This window comes from Budorcas taxicolor, chromosome 22, assembly GCF_023091745.1.
Source record: "Budorcas taxicolor isolate Tak-1 chromosome 22, Takin1.1, whole genome shotgun sequence".
Lineage (NCBI taxonomy): Eukaryota > Metazoa > Chordata > Mammalia > Artiodactyla > Bovidae > Budorcas > Budorcas taxicolor.
The window spans coordinates 931,682-948,290 of NC_068931.1; the positions used below are offsets into that span (position 1 = coordinate 931,682).

A 16,609-nucleotide genomic window follows, 5' to 3' on the forward strand; every position below is an offset into this window, starting at 1 on the left:
TGGCTTAAAGCTCAACATTCAGAAAACTAAGATCATGGCATCTGGTCCCATCACTTCATGGGAAATAGATGGGGAAACAGTGGAAACAGTGTCAGACTTTATTTTTCTGGGCTCCAAAATCACTGCAGATGGTGACTGCAGCCATGAAATTAAAAGACGCTTACTCCTTGGAAGGAAAGTTATAACCAACCTAGATGGCATATTCAAAAGCAGAGACATTACTTTGCCAACAAACGTCCATCTAGTTAAGGCTATGGTTTTTCCAGTAGTCATGTATGGATGTGAGAGTTGGACTGTGAAGAAAGCTGAGCGCCGAAGAATTGATGCTTTTGAACTGTAGTGTTGGAGAAGACTCTTGAGAGTCCCTTGGACTGCAAGGAGATCCAACCAGTCCATTCTAAAGGAGATCAGTCCTGGGTGTTCTTTGGAAGGAATGATGCTGAAGATGAAACTCCAGTACTTTGGCCACCTCATGCGAAGAGTTGACTCATTGGAAAAGACTCTGATGCTGGGAGGGATTGGGGGCAGGAGGAGAAGGGGACGACAGAGGATGAGATGGCTGGATGGCATCACTGACTCGATGGACGTGAGTTTGAGTGAACTCCGGGAGTTGGTGATGGACAGGGAGGCCTGGCGTGCTGCAATTCGTGGGGTCGCATAGAGTCGGACACGACTGAGCGACTGAACTGAACTGAACCATGGGTGTATAACCAAGAGAATTGAAAGCATGGTCTTGAACAGATATTGTAAGCCCATGTTCATAACAGAGCAACAACCCAATGGGTTGCCAGGGCCTGGAGGAGGGGAGAAGGGGGAGTTATTATTTAGTGGTTATTTATCTATAGTGCTTTTGAGTGAGTGTCTCTCTGTACAGATTTTTTAGTGACTTGTCTAAGTAATATATTATGCATATAACTTACCACATAATTGTGTCATCATTTTACCACTTTGGATGCAGCGTAGAAACTTTACCTCCTTTGATGATATATTTAATACATTATACATTATATACATAAAATGTTCCCCTCCACTTATAATTTTCTTCAATATTTTCTCTATTCATATTCAGAACATCAGATAATGTTTTCATTTTTGCTTCAATCAGTGTAATGCACAGAATTGAAGAGGAATGGGAAAGTCTATTGTATTTATTTTTGCTTATGATATTCTGTCTTCCTTCCTACTCCAATATTCCTTTTCTTGTTGTTGTTTTTTTTTCCCCCTTGCTTTGAGAAATTTCTGGCAGGCTACAGTCCATGGGGGTCTCAAGATAGTCGGAAACGACAACTGAACAACAACCCTCTAAGGGTGTCAGGTGGTGGCAGGTTTTTTCACTTTTCCCTCACCTGAGAATGTCTCGATACCCTTTCATCTGAAGGATGTTTCTGCTGATGTGGGATCTGGTTTGATAGTTCTTTTCTTTTAGACCTTGAAAAATGTGCCATTTCCTTCTGGTCTCCATGGCTTCTGATGAGAAAGCCATCGTCATTTTATTGCTTTTCCCTATTGTTCAGTCGCTAAGTCAGGTCCAACTCTGCGAGCCCATGGACTGCGGCACGGCAGGCTTCCCTGTTCCTCATTGTCTCCTGGACTTTGCTCAAAGTCACGTCCATCGAGTCGGTGATGCCATCCAACCATCTCAGCCTCTGTCGTCCCCTTCTCCTCCTGCCTTCACTCTTTCCCAGCATCAGGGTCTTTTCTAGTGAGTCAGCTCTTCACATCAGGTGTCCAAAGTATTGGAACTTCAGCTTCAGCATCAGTCCTTTAAGTGAATATTCAGGGTTGATTTCCTTTAGGATTGACTGGTTGGATCTCCTTGCAGTCCAAGGGACTCTCAAGAGTCTTCTCCAGCACCACAGCAGCACCAATTCTTTGGCGCTCAGTCTTCTGTATGGTCCACCTCTCACGTCTGTACACGACTACTGGAAAACCACAGCTTAACCATGTTTCCACTTGCCAGCTCATCCACTTGACTGATGACCTTGAGGACATGGACTGCATCCCATCCCTTTCTTTCCCCAACATCTGACAGTGTTTGGAAAATTACAGCAGTTCAGTAAATATTTGTTGAATGAACTAATGAAGGATTAAAATAGTTGATTTTCTAAGTCACTTTTGGGAAATAGGAGAACCCTTGGGGATACGTTTATGAACATGGAAAATTTACCACTGTGGGTACCTAGCCAATTGGGCTAATTCTTAGAGAATTTGTACCCAGTGGCAAAAGTTACAGAAGGCCCCAGTGGGTACCACGTCCCCGGTGGGTACCACGTCCCTGGTGGGGCTGCAGTGACTCATCCAGCTAAGGTGATGTTGGAAAGATGCCTGGCCGGACCACAGAGGTTGGGGCTGCTCTGCAGAAGTGCCGCCGCAGGCGTGGCCATCCCACTTCTGGCCTCAGTGGGGTGGGGGGCAACCACTTCTTGTTCTCAGTGACAGGACAAGCAGAAGTTCCTGGCACTTGGAGGGGAGCCTGGGGAGCTGTGTGGGGGTGGGCAGTGCTGTCTGAGGAGGTCCTGACTTTAGGACATGAGGGATGAGCGTGGTCTTCTGCTCTGTGACCGCAAGCCCCTCTCCCCTGGTGCCTGCTCACCTGACTCTGCCTGCCCACCTCCTGAGGGTGCTGGTGTGAGGGGGTTGGGGCACAGGCTGTGAGGAGATTGAGGTGCTGGTGTGAGGGGGTCAGGGTGTGGGGTATGAGGGGGTCAGGGTGCTGGTGTGAGGGGTGGGGTGCTGGGGTGTGAGGGGTTGGGGTATGGGTGTGAGGGGTCGGGGTGCTGGTGTGAGGGGTTGGGGTGTGGGTTGTGAGGGGTCGGGGTGCTGATGTGAGGGGTTGGGGTTTCTGGGTGTGAGGGGTCGGGGTGTGAGGGGTTGGTGTGAGGGGTGTGAGGGGTCAGGGTGCTGGTGTGACGAGTCAGCGTGAAGGGTGTGAGGGGTTGGGTGCAGGTGTGAGGGTTGGGGTGCTGGGTGTGAGGGGTTGGGGTGTGGGGCATGAGAGGTCGGGGTGTGAGGGGTCGGGGTGTGTGGGTGTGATGTGTCGGGGTGTGGGGCGTAAGAGGTCGGTGTGAGGGGTCGGGGTGCTGGTGTGAGGGGTCAGGGTGCTGGTGTGAGGGGTCGGGGTCTGGGATATGAGGGGTCGGGGTGTGGGTGTGAGGGATCAGGGTGCTGGAGTGTGAGGGGTTGGGGTGCTGGGATGAGGTGTCAGGGTGCTGGGGTGAGGGGTCGGGATGCAGGTGTGAGGGGTCGGTGTGGGTGTAATGGCTCAGGGTGATGGGGTGAGGGGTCAGGGTGCTTGGGTAAGGGGTCGGGTTGCTGGGGTGAGGGGTCGGGTTGCTGGGGTGAGGGGTCAGGGTGCTGGTGTGAGGGGTTGGGATGCTGGGGTGTGAGGGGTCGGGATGTGGGGTGTGAGGGGTTGGGGTGTGGGGTGTGAGGGGTCAGGGTGCAGGTGTGAGAGGTCAGGGTGCTGGGGTGTGAGGGGTCGGGGTGCTGGGGTGTGAGGGGTCGGGGTGCTGGGGTGTGAGGGGTCGGGATGTGGGGTGTGAGGGGTCAGGTGCAGGTGTGAGGGATCAGGGTGCTGGGGTATGAGGGGTCAGAGTGCTGGGTTGTGAGGGGTCGGGGTGTGTGGATGTGAGGTGTTGGGGTGTGGAGTGTAAGGGGTCAGTGTGAGGGGTTGGGGTGCTGCTGTGAGGGGTCAGGGTGCTGGTGTGAGGGGTTGGGGTGTGGGATATGAGGGGTTGGAGTGTGGGTGTGAGGGGTCAGGGGGCTGGGGTGTGAAGGGTTGGGGTGCAGATGTGAGGGGTCGGGATGTAGGGTGTGAGGGGTCGGGGTGTGAGGGGTCAGGGTGCGGGTGTGAGAGGTCAGGGTGCTGGTGTGAGGGGTCAGTGTGAGGGGTCAGGGTGCTGGTGTGAGGGGTCAGCGTGAGGGGTGTGAGGGGTCGGGGTGTGTGGATGTGAGGTGTTGGTGTGTGGAATGTAAGGGGTCAGTGTGAGGGGTCGGGGTGCTGGTGTGAGGGGTCAGGGTGCTGGTGTGAGGGGTCAGGGTGTGGGATATGAGGGGTCGGGGTGTGGGTGTGAGGGGTCGGGGTGCTGGGGTGTGAGGGTTTGGGGTGCAGATGTGAGGGGTCGGTGTGGGTGTAGTGGGTTAGGGTGATGGGGAAGGGGTCAGGGTGCTTGGGTAAGGGGTTGGGTTGCTATGGTGAGGGGTCAGGGTGCTGGTGTGAGGGGTCAGGGTGCTGGGGTGAGGAGTTGGGGTGCTGGGGTGAGGGGTCGGGGTGCTGTGTGATGGGTCAGGGTGCTGGGGTGAGGAGTTGGGGTGCGGGTGTGAGGGCAAAGAGGCAGAGGAGTTCCCCTGGGGCTGCAGGCAGCGGGAGCCCGCACTCTGGCTGAGTGGGTATGAGAAGGCCTGGAGGTGCCGCAGCGCTAGCCCCGCGTGGGGTGGAGGCCTGGCCGTCAACCGGCGGGTCCTGAGCAGGCCCCAAGCTTGCAAAGGAGGCCGGCGTCGCTGCTCCAGTTGGCTGCCCGTGCAGGGTCCTCTCCAGACTGCGCTCGTCCTCGTTAAGGAGACTGACCTGATAACAGGCAGCTGCCGGCCCAAGAGCGGGCTCTGGGGCAGCGTGATGAGGATGGATGGTTCTGCGAGCCCAGGACAGCCAGGCTCTGGGGGGTCTGCAGGGCCGGTCCTGGGGCCATCCCGCACTGCTGCCTGCGCCCCCTGCCAGCTAATGGTGCAGGTGACGTGGGGCTGTGCCAGCAACGGGTGGTGACGGGGCCCCGGGCCCCAGGCTCAGGGCAGGGCTGTGCTCCTTGCTCCTGGGCATCGAGCTGGGGTCTGTGCAGGGTGACCTTGCTCTGTGTGCTTTTAAAGACCCAGCACCCGGGGACTGAGGAGCCTGGCAGGCTACAGTCCACGGGGTCTCAAGAGAGTCGGAAATGACAACTGAACAACAACCCTCTTTCTTAGTGAGTGAGCAAGCTGAGTGCTTGGAGAGAAAGTGCAGGTGTGGAGCCTCATGCAGTTTTGTTTCCTGTAACATTAGTTCTTCTTCACAGAAGTCTGTGTAAGAGAACCTGTAAGATGATGGGATGTTCACGTGACAGTGGATTAAATCTGAATCTGCTGTGTAAACAGGCCGCCCCAGCGTCTGCTTCTCTCAGCCCAGCTCACGGGCACCTGGGCTCTGCATGTCCTCTCAGGGGTCTTCCCTCAGCCCCAGCCCGGTCTCTGCTCTGTCCCTGATAAAGTCCATCAGTCTGGTTGTGGCACTGTCCCCAGGGCAGGGGCCTTCTTTCCTTGCAGTGTCCCCAGCACCCAGAATGGCTTGGCAGTCAAAGAGCAGTGAGTCCGACTCCATGATCCTGAGCAGGAGACACCAGGTGTCCCTGTGCAGCTGGGGCTGGTCTGACCTGTGCCCCCGGGGCCAGCGCCCTCTGCCTGTGGGTTCAGGGAGCCTGAGCCGTGGCGGCCGGGGTTCCCTGAGTGTCCACCCCGACACGTTGCAGCCGGATTCCTGGAGGGCAGATGGCTGGCTCCCAGGCAGAAGTGAGGACGGTGGGGTCGTGAGGGAAGTGCCCCTCACCTGTCCACACCCCGGCCTGGAGGAGAGAAGGTGGCGTGCCGGGTGTGCACGTGGTGGCCCGGTTCAGCCTGAAACCAGAACCTGCCCCAGCCCGTGACACTCTGGCCGGTGGACAGCCCCACTGGCGAGGACACAGGAGCCCCCTGAGATTGGCTTCTCCCATCCAGAGCTCAGGACCAGAGCCCTCCCACCCTTTCCGGTGTCCACGCCTGGACTCCGGACTTGGGCTCATGGCTGCCCCTGGCCCCCATCCCCACTGCCCAGCAGCTGCACCACATGGGCTGATCTGACCATCCTCAGGTGTCCCCCAGCGAGGTTTCTGTTTCACCCCCAAGATGGAGCAGCCCTGGACCTGCCGGGACTCGGAACTCTTGAAGCCCTGCGGTCAAGGCCAGCTCAGATCTGCTGCGGGGCACTCGGCCTCAGACCATCAGAGGGTGCGAGAGGGGAGGGACTGTGAGGTCCTGCTCAAAGACCAGCTTCATCCATCTCCCAGGGGACCTGCTCAGAGGGTGTGTGCTCACACAGGTGTGCACCACACTCATGCACACATTCACACATGTGCACACACATATCCATACACACTCACAGGCATGCTGTTGCTGCCTCTGCCTTGGAGGAGATGCACGAGGTACTTTTGAATGACTTCCCTCTACAGAATGTTAAGCGATTGTTGGAATGATGCTTCTGAACCGGTAACAGAAACTGACGCAGCTCTGAGATAAGGTCACTAATTAGCACTGCGGCCCTGAATGGCAACTTGTAGCCAAGTTCCCTCCTCCTTCCTCCGTGTTTTGCTGCATTAGATGTTCCCCAACAAGTAATTACTGGAGAGCCTGGGGGTGGGTGAAGGGGGCCAACGTGGGGAAAACCAGTGGTGGATCCAGTTATGACTGAGGAGAGGGAGGGGCAGGCAGGAGGCCGGTGGATGGAGGGGTGTTCAGAGACAACGCTGGCCCTGGCCGCGGGGACCCCAGGAGGAGGTCACGTGTGTGGTATTGTGAGGCGGGGACGCTTCTGGGTGCAGCAGTTCGGGCCGGCTGCTGACTCGTCCCAGCCGGGACACTCCTGGCTTTGACAGCAGCGTCCAGCATCAGGGAAGTGCTCACCTGGTCCAGCTCCAGACCTGCCCTCAAGCCTGGGGCCTCAGCTGCTTGGGAATCAGGGTGGCATCTCCCCGGGGCCACATGTGCGTCACTCCCAGCCCCCCACCCATTGTCCTCTGTGTTGTCCTTGACACGTGGTGAGCCTGCCATCGTGAGTGGAGGTGCCATGCACGATGCCCATTAGAGTGCACATGTGGGTGTGCACACACACACAGGTACACCTCCACCACAGCACACACCACCCTTGCACACCCAGGGGCCAGTCAGGAGATGAGGAGGGCTGGAATTAGAGTCCAACCAAAGCCCTGGAACTTAGACAGATAACTTCATGGAGCAGTAACTTGTCACACCATCACCCATCTAAAGCACCCCATCCAGTGGATTTTAGTGCATTCACAGAGCTGTGCAGCCATCGCCAGTCTAATTTTAGGGCGTTTCGTCACCTGAAAAGCAGTCTCGTGCCCGCTGGCAATCACTCTCCACTGCCCCCGCCTCGGCCAGGCCTCGGAACCACTGATCTGCTTTCTGTCTCCATGGCTCTGTCTGTTCTGGATGCGTTAGAGAAATGGAATGACACGGCACGTGGTCCTCTCTGCTGCTTTCACTCTCCGTCACACTCCCAAGGCCATGCACAGTGAGCGGCCAGTGTCCATCCTTCCTGAGTGACAGTCACTGTGCTCACAGGTCAAGCTCTGCTGATCTCCTCTTTAGTTGGTGGACGTCTAGGCGGTTTGGCATCTTCTTGGCAACCATGAGCAGTGTTGCTGTGAACAACAGTGTTGTCTGTGTGCCAGTTTCTGCGCGGACATGTGTTCCTCTGTCTTGGACACACTTAGGAGTGGAGCCGGTGAGTCGCGGCCGCACCGTTTTACGTTCCCGCTGGAGGTGCAGGATTCTGGCCTTTGCACAGCCTCACCAGCACTTGTTACCTTCTCATCATAGCCGTCCGTGTGGGCGTGAAGTCGGGTCTCCTGTGGCTTTGATTTGCATTTTCCTGATGACTGATGACATCAAACACCTTTTCCTGTGATTATTGGCTGTTTGTGTATCTTCTTTAGAGAGATGTCTGTTCAGATTTTTGCCCATGTAAAAATTTGATTGCTTTCCTTATTGACTTGTAGAGATCTTTAAATATTCTTATTGGTTTGCATTCATCTTCTCCATTGCAGGCCATCTTTTCACACTGCAGCACAAAAGATTTGAATTTTGATGAAGTGTATTTTTTTTTTAAATTGCTATGCCTTTGGTGTCACACCTAAGAAACCTTGTGACCCTTGGTCGCAGAGACCTACTCCTGTGTTCTGGGTAGGCTTTGAATTTGGGGGGAGCTTTGGATGGGTGGGACGGAGAAGGCAATGGCCCCTCACTCCAGTACTCTTGCCTGGAGAATCCCATGGACGGAGGAGCCTGGTGGGCTGCAGTCCATGGGGTCGCTGAGGGTCAGACATGGCTGAGCGACTTCACTTTCACTTTTCACTTTCACTTTTCACTTTCATGCACTGGAGAAGGAAATGGCAACCCACTCCAGTGTTCTTGCCTGGAGAATCTCAGGGACGGGGGAGCCTGGTGGGCTTCCGTCTATGGGGTTGCACAGAGTCGGACACGACTGAAGTGACTTAGCAGTAGCAGTAGCGATTGGATGGGCGGGAAGGAGGGAGGTGTGGGCGCGGGCTTGGAGGTGGGAGTGAGGAGCGGCAGGGACCCACGTGGGCGCCAGCGAGGCCAGTGCAGGAGTGAGGCTCGTGCTGCGTGGGCGCTGGCTGGGGAGAGGCATTCTGGATGGCTGGCCGGGGCAAGGGTGAGGTGAGAAGTATTTTAGGAATAGTCATCGGGCTGCTCGGTCTCGGAGGAAAAAAGCTGGTGCCAAGAATGAAGTAACGGGATCCTGGGTTAAGCTCGTGGGGAGGATCAGGCACAGGACGCAGCAGCTGGAGTTGGGGCCAGGGTGAGGAGGAGCCGCGGGAGAGGAGTCGGCTCCCAGGCCACCCACCCTGCCCACCCCCAGCCGAAGAATGCAGCCTGGGGACAGTCTCCGCCTGCGCAGACCAGCTCCCACAGCTCCTCCGTGCCCTGGGCTCCCTGTGCTGTCTGAAGCCCGGGCTGGCAGCCCTCAGTCGAGGAGGGGTCTTCCTAGAGACCCCGCCATGTGCAGTGGGCACAGTCCGGCCTTGATACACACTAGGACGTCCCTGGCCTGCTGGACGGTGGTAATTGGGCCTCACGGCTGGCCCACCTGATAGCTGTTGAGGGTAACAGGTGACCTGACCCCGTGGGGGAGACGGGGTCTGGGCCCGTGCACATGCCCACAGGGGGCAGGGTCCAGGGTGACCAGGGGGTTCGGAACATGAGCTTGTACGTCAAGTGTCCACTCCTGGCACGTGGGCTCCTGCGGCTCAGGGTGGTACTTGGACTGGGAGGAACAGTTTGATTAAACATTTGCCCTGAGCCCTCAACACGCGGGGCTGGTCGTGGGGCCTCGGAAGGCTGTCGGATTCCTGCTTCTGGGGCGAGAGCCAACTGAGGGCCAAGGCCAGGAGAGGCGTCTGGGCACCTAAAAATGTGTGTGTGTGTCAGGCAGAGCCCAGCTCTTGGCGTTGCCCACACGTCTCCGCTTGCTAGGGCAAAGGTGCACCTGGGCTTTCAGGCCCAGAGGGACACCAGCTGGGATGGGCTCAGCTGTGCCTTCTGCCACCCCTCTGTGGCCTTCCCACCCTGCGAGGCATTTGCTGTGTGTCCTTGGGTGAGTAACCCAACCTGTCTGTGCCTCAGCATCTCCCCTCTAAACGGGGCACTGCACAGGCCACCACGTGGTGTCTGTTTTGGGAGGGAGGGTCCTTGGGTCTCCTGCTAAGTTCTGGTGTCTCTAGGGGAGACTGTGCCTTGGCTCTTAGCGCTGTAGAATGGAACTGGACTGATTTACGTTAGTTCTCTTCCCATCTTCACAGCTGTTTGCAGAAATTGGGCTTGCTTGTCAGAGCTTCTCCTGGAAATGCTTGCTCTGTGGGGGTGGGTTTCCTTTGAAATGGAAGTGCTCTGAGCTGGAGAGCTGTGAGTATCCTCGCTGGCAGGCCAGCATCTCTGCTGCGGCCAGGCAGCCCCTGTGCGCGCCCCCCCCGCCCGCTGTTCCTTCCAGACACCGCTGTGGGTGGTCCCATCCAGTCCCCTCCGTGTCCATGATGTAGAGTCACCTGCAGGCCACTTGGCACACTACTGCTTCACTCTCAAATCCTGAGTTGGTGCTCCAGAGCAGGACAGAATTCAGACGGAGAGAGGGGCACAAGTTTGTGGGGAAAGATGCCACACGGAAGAGAGGACAGAAACAAGACACCCTCCCTCCCAGTCCCCAGCCTCCGTCCAGGGCCCAGTAGGCCTCATCCACAGGGGTCAGTCAGCAGAGGCCAGCACACTCAGGATGGACGCCCCCCAGACTACCAACCTCGGGTCTTTTCATGCCGGGCCCATGTCTCCCTTGGGTGCACCTACAGACAGGACCGGATGGGAGGAGCAGTCCTGGGTACAGGAGCGGGCGGACTGTGGGAGGACGCATTACATGAATGACAGGACGCATCTTGTTTTCCCACATCTGTCATTCTGGACTCCTACACAGCCCCAAGCCCAGAAAGGTGCACAGGGCAGAAAGCTTTCTGTCTAGGGCGTGGAAAGGGGTTCCCCCAGGACCTTTGGGGCAGACCGCCACCCAAGTCCCAAGCTGGCCACTGATTGCTGGCCATGCTGTGCAGATCTGAGTGGTTTTGGAAACAACTGAATTCAGCCATAGTCCCCAAATAACAGCCACAACGTGCAGCTCGAACTTAACCATGTCAGTTTCCTGCTGGAACAACAACAACAAAACATTCTCCACAGGATTGCAGTAAAACAGAGTCTCCTTACTTAGTGTTAAAAATCTCCAGGATGTTAACCAAAATTACTCACCATGAAGATTAGGAAAATCTCAACAACTCTCAAAAGAAAAGACCACAGACAAAAGAATTGACACAGAGACTGGAGTTACCAGATCTTAAAGGCACTGGTGTAACTATTCTCTAAAGAGCAATAGCAGATACTCCTGAAATCAGTGCAAAGATGGACCATCACAGGGGAGAAATAAAAGCTATGAGAAAAGTAACTCGAAATTTTTAAATTGAAAAATACAGTAGCTGAACAGAAAACATACTTCAATAGTAGAATCGAGATGACAGAGCACAAATTAATGAACTTGAGGATTGATAACAAATCATCCATTCTGAACAACAGGAAAAAAAAAATAGGGGAAAAACAAGAACAGACTCAGGGACAGCAGCAAGATGTCTAACATTTGTGTCACCTGAGACCAGGAGAGGCGAGAGTGGCACAGAAGAGTTGAAGAAATGATGTCTGAAAACTTCCCAAATTTAGTGCAAGATCCATGTACAGATTTTAAGGTACTCAGCAAGTCCCAAACGTGCATTCTGTCACAGACTGTGAAACCAAAGTCAAATGGTGAAAGCAGCCAGAGAAAAAGGACTGGTGATGTATAGTGATCCTGCTGTTTAAATGCAGAGTTATATCAGCTAACCAAGAACCAAAGTCTTTAAACACCGTGTGAGCCCACACAGTAAGCCAGCAAGAGTCGCAGGGCTGCTTGGACGCAGACGCCGGGCCGCAGGGTGGATGGGGGCCGGGCTTGGAGCCTCAGCCTGCACCATTGTCCTGAGTAAGGGTCCTGGAAGCTCCAGCTTTCGAGAGTGCAGGTTGGGGGAACTGTCCACTTTCTGTCCTGCTTCTGTGTGGTCCGTCTGATGCTCCAGTGGACAGAGCTGGGGATTTGAGGATCACTACCCTGGACACAGGTCACGGCCCCTTGCCTGGCTTCACTGGTGAGAACCGGCCTGGGGTCAGAGGCCTCCCAGCCCCAGGTGGATGGGGCCACCTCAGGAGCGCGGAGTGCCTGCCCTGCCCTCAGCATAGATGGCTCAGACCTTCATCCTATCCCTGGGGTCCTCACAGCCGAGAGGCAGCTGCCCCCACAAACTGTGGCCTGGCTTAATCAGCCACATAAGGTTCGCCTGCTGTGGAAATGGGTCTGATTTAAACACTTTATGCAGGGAAACAGTGTGCTGGCGCATGCTACCTGGCTGGCCAGGTGTTAGACGTGGAGAGGTGTGTGCAGACACGAGCGGTCCGTGATGCGGGACCCCTCTCTGCTCCAAGGACTGGTCTGAGACTCTGGGCATGCCATCAATGACCAGAAGGGGATTACCGTCAGGCTATCTTTGGAGCGAGGAGCCTGGCTGAGATAGGAGTTCCCAAAAGAGGCCCCTGGTCTCCTGCTCAGTGCCCTGGGTGCAGGTGTGGGGGGCAGAGGGCTGCCCCCCAGGCCAGTTCTCGTGCTGCGAGCTTGCCTTGTGGAACATGGTGTGACAGGCCTCTCCTGCCTGAGGCCATCGCATGTCACCTGAGGGCCACACACCTGCTGTGCCTGCAGCCAGGACGGGACGTTTGTGAGCCCACGTGAGCTTGGCCCTGCGGCGCCCTTCTCTGCCCCACAGACCTGAGGCTTCTCCTGCTCGAGGGCCTTCCTGTCCCTGCAGCCATGCATGTGGTGGCTTCACGGCCAGGACAGGAGGGTGGGCCAGAGTCTGGCATGTCCCCGGACTGACCCCTGGGTTAAGTCCCCTGACCCTGATCTATGACCCCTGACCCCAGTCTGTGACCCCTGACTGCTTCTGTGTCTCTGCAGCATCAAGATGGTCCTCATGTGGACGAGCGGCGACACCTTCAAGACGGCCTACTTCCTGCTGAACGGGGCGCCCCTGCAGTTCTCAGTGTGTGGGCTGCTGCAGGTACTGGTGGACCTGGCCATCCTGGGGCAGGCCTACGTGTTCACCCGCTACCCTCTGAAGCCAGCCCCCCACGCGGCCCACCCCGCCAGTGCCAAGGCCCTCTGAGGTGGCCAGAGGATGAGGATGCGGGACCAGGGCTTCTGGCCCGGCCACCTGTGCCCCACATGGGCAGTGGGCACCGCAGCCCCAAGGCAGGCCTGGCCGTGGGGGACTCACCTGGCCTCTGGCTCTTGGGTATGGTGGGGCCTGGGGGCCAACGCTGCGCTCTGCCGCCCAGGACTCCACAAGCAGGTCTCCCCAGGTGGGGCTGCCGCGCTCTCAAGCTAACGGAAAGCAGGCCTCTCTTCCACTTCAGCTCAGGACACAACTGGGGAACCTGGGGCGCCCCGCGGGACACGGGACCTCTGGGAACCTCCAGGTCTTGGGCCCCGGGGCCCTGATGTGGCAGGTGGGGGGGCCTGCAGCCAGGCCAGGGGGTCTCAGGAGGGGCGAGATGAGGTGGGAGTGAGAAACAGCACCGGGGAGCCCGGATCCCTGTCCGAGGGGCCCGCGGTCTCAGGCCGGCTGGGGTGATGCACCGCAGCGTCAGGCTCAGCCATGTGGGACGCAGGGCTCCGGCTTCCTCACTCCAGGTTGGCACCTTTCCAGGCCCTGGTGGCCTTGCTGCTCCACCAGCCCCTTCTGGTGAGGCTTCTGTGGACTCAATCGCGTCTGGCCAGGCTCTGGCTGGCGTGGGCCCGGGGTGTTGGGAGGGGGGCCTGGGTGCTGGTGGGCCCAAGGCGCACCCAGGAAGGCTGGGGGCCCAGGTCCGGGGTTGGGCTGCCCCAGGCATCCCTTCCCTCTGGGAATCGTGCCCTTGCAGACACAGCCCAAGGCGTCCGTCTTCCAGGCCTGGAGGCGCCTGTGGGTCAGGGCAGGGGGCGGCGGGGCAGGCTTCTCAATGCTGTGCAGAGGCCCCGCTGCTGCCCCCACCTTCTGCGCAGCCCTCTGCATCTGTTGTGTCTGACATTGGCCCTCTTCAGTCTACACAGGCATCTCAGCCTCCCAGGCGAGTGTTCTAGACACTTCTGCAGGCTTCCCACAGGTACTTCCCCTCCTGCTGGGCGGAGGGCCTGTGGGGTCCACGTTCCCTGGGCTGCTACCAAAGCACCCGCGTTTGTGTGGTGGGTGGAAGGCATGCGAAGCCGTCTCCTCCTCCTGACTTTTCCTCAAAAGCTCCTGAATGTTTGAGGATCCCGTGCAGCTCTCTGGCCTGCAAAATGCTCTGAAAATGTTTATTTTTTAAAATGAAAGGAGATGTCTGTCACCGGGTGCGGCGGTGCCGTGCGTGCCCCTTGTGGGAGCCCTGTGGTCCTGTCAGGGTGACTTTAACTCAATAAACTGCTGCGGATCCAGTGTGGCCTCATGAGTGGAGGTGGAACACAGCCCAGGGCAGAGTCAAGGGCCCATCTGTCCTTCACCTCAGGGGATCCCAGGGAAGTGCTGGGCCAGCACCCTGCCCTGGGGGAGAGGACTGGCCTGTGACACCGGGGTCGCCCCTCAGATCCCTGGGGGACAGCGCTGCCTGTGACACCGGGGTCGCCCCTCAGATCCCTGGGGACAGCGCTGCCTGTGACACCGGGGTCGCCCCTCAGATCCTTGGGGGAAAGTGCTGATGTGTGACACCGGGGTCACCCCTCAGATCCCTGGGGACAGCGCTGCCTGTGACACCAGGGTTGCCCCTCAGATCCTTGGGGGAAACTGCTGACGTGTGACACCAGGGTCGCCCCTCAGATCCCTTGGGGAAAGGACTGGCCTGTGACACCGGGGTCGCCCCTCAGATCCCTGGGGACAGCGCTGCCTGTGACACCGGGGTCGCCCCTCAGATCCCTGGGGACAGCGCTGCCTGTGACACCGGGGTCGCCCCTCAGATCCCTGGGGACAGCGCTGCCTGTGACACCGGGGTCGCCCCTCAGATCCCTGGGGACAGCGCTGCCTGTGACACCGGGGTCGCCCCTCAGATCCCTGGGGACAGCGCTGCCTGTGACACCGGGGTCACCCCTCAGATCCTTGGGGGAAACTGCTGACATGTGACACCAGGGTCGCCCCTCAGATCCCTTGGGGAAAGGACTGGCCTGTGACACCGGGGTCGCCCCTCAGATCCCTGGGGACAGTGCTGGCCTGTGACACCGGAGTTGCCCCTCAGATCCCTGGGGGACAGCACTGCCTGTGACACCGGGGTCGCCCCTCAGATCCCTCAGACAGTGTCCTCCCTGGGCCAGCAGGACCAGGCTGAAGGAGGCAGCCCCCTGGTTTCCATCAGTGCACACAGTTCCCTTGACAACGGAATGTCTCAAGAGGTTGGGGAGTGTCTCCTATAAAGGCCAGAAGAGGTATTTCAAGGAAAATGCACAATTCTGTATAGAACATCGAGTTGGAGTTGTTTCTACTAAGCAGCTTGTTTTAGAGCATTTACAATGGGGAAAAGGCGAAAAAAATCCACCCAGTCAAGATATATGAAAGGGAATTAAGTTTTTTCGATGAGTCACGCCAGCCCTGGAGCATCCGAGGGTGAAGTCGGCCACTGGAGCTGACCCGAGCTGGTGACAGTTGACACGGCCACCCCGGGCAGCACAGGGTCTCAGTGTGGACCCCGGATTCCCCGTACTGAGTGGTGCAAGGCAGGGGTGCTGCTCTGGCATGCATGTTTATTTTCCATCTGATAATGTGTTAATTCAGAATAACTTTTAATTAAAAATTATTCAGTAAAAGTTTAAATACTTTTTTAAAAAGGCAAAAAAATATATGGGGTGCCTTTTTGGGGAACCCATCTTTGTTCCTGAAAACTTACCTGTAGCCTCCTCTGTGACTTGACGATGAGCAGAGAACCAGCTCGGAAGCAGCTCCTGTGTTCCTCTGAGGAGCTGCCCTTCCAAGACAGAGCAGAGCGGGCGGCTTCCCAGGCCTGGTGCCGCACAGGCCAAGAGGGCTCTGTGTCCAGGCCCTGGACAATCCGTCCACTGGGGCAAGGGAGGTATTTTTAATAGTAACTCCACTTGGAGCTCCCAGTGAGAAAAATATATGAGGGTCACTTTCATAGCTCTTCTTCTCAACAAGGGGGACACTTTGGAAATAGGAACGAGACAGTGCTGCTGCCCTGGCTCCTGGGCAAGTGACCGTATCCACTCAGAGTGAGAGCAGGTGAACAGCTCAGAGAGCCGCCCGCCTGCCCACAGCCCGCGCGCCACTCGCTGCCCGTCCTGGACTCCAGCTGGCTGGGAGGAAACTGGCGGTGGGGGGGTGGGCACCGGAGGCACCGGAGTTGGGCCTATTTTGGCAGCAGATATGGGGGTTTCAGACCCCCATCACTGACGGTAGAGTATGTTCAGCCCTGGAGTGGCCCTTTGGATCCGAGTGGATCCCTGAGCCCCCAGGGGTCAGCTGAGGCCGTGGAGGGCCGGTCCGGGCCCAGGGAGGTTACAGCATGTGCAGGAGCAGCCCTGAGGGTAGGGGCTGTTTGCTGAAGGTCCCTGGAATGTCACTGACACAGACCACCCTCTTTAAACGTGTACAGATGTGTTGGGACAAACCAGAGAGCTCTGGCAGGAAGCAGCGTGGCGCATCGTGTCTTGCAGGACTCACAGAGACTGTCCCAAGGAGCGTCTTGGTGTGGGCTTCCTGGGTGAGTGTGGGGCCACAGGCTGGCAGGGACCAGGCCCGTTCCTGCCCCCAGCCTAGGCTGGGCTGCCCCCAGCCCCAACCCTATGTGGCCTAGGTTCCTGCCACGGCCAGCAGAGGCCCACCAGCACTCGGCCCGAGGGACTGTGTGAGAGGGTCGCGGCAGGGATGCGAGGAGGAGCAGGAAAGCCAGGGCGAGTGGCCTCCCCGGGTGCTGGGGAGCAGTGTGCCCCCGTCCCCACGTGGTTCTCCAAACCCCTGGAGGCTTGGGGATCCACTCAGATCCACAGGGCCACTCCAGGGCACTCACAGCCCACGGCACCCATCCTGTGACCCATGGTGGCTTTGGTTCTGCAGGGCTCCTAGGGGCCCTCAGAGCCACCTCAGCGAAGAGGGGGTGTCCCACCACTGACCAAACCCTTGGAGGGACAGTCGGTGAGCCCCCCTGC

The 16,609-nt window shown here is 57.6% G+C and overlaps 1 protein-coding gene across 2 annotated transcripts in view; it reads left to right on the forward strand.

Moving 5' to 3' along the window:
* SLC66A2 (solute carrier family 66 member 2) overlaps positions 1–13,886 on the forward strand; it is a 42,873-nt gene extending 28,987 nt beyond the window's left edge. For both annotated transcript variants that reach the window (XM_052660363.1, XM_052660364.1), the window contains one exon: positions 12,401–13,886. In XM_052660363.1, the coding sequence (XP_052516323.1) occupies positions 12,401–12,608 (208 nt within the window). In that variant the 3' untranslated portion in view covers positions 12,609–13,886. The remainder of the gene's footprint in view (positions 1–12,400) is intronic.
* Positions 13,887–16,609: the final 2,723 nt, after the last annotated feature.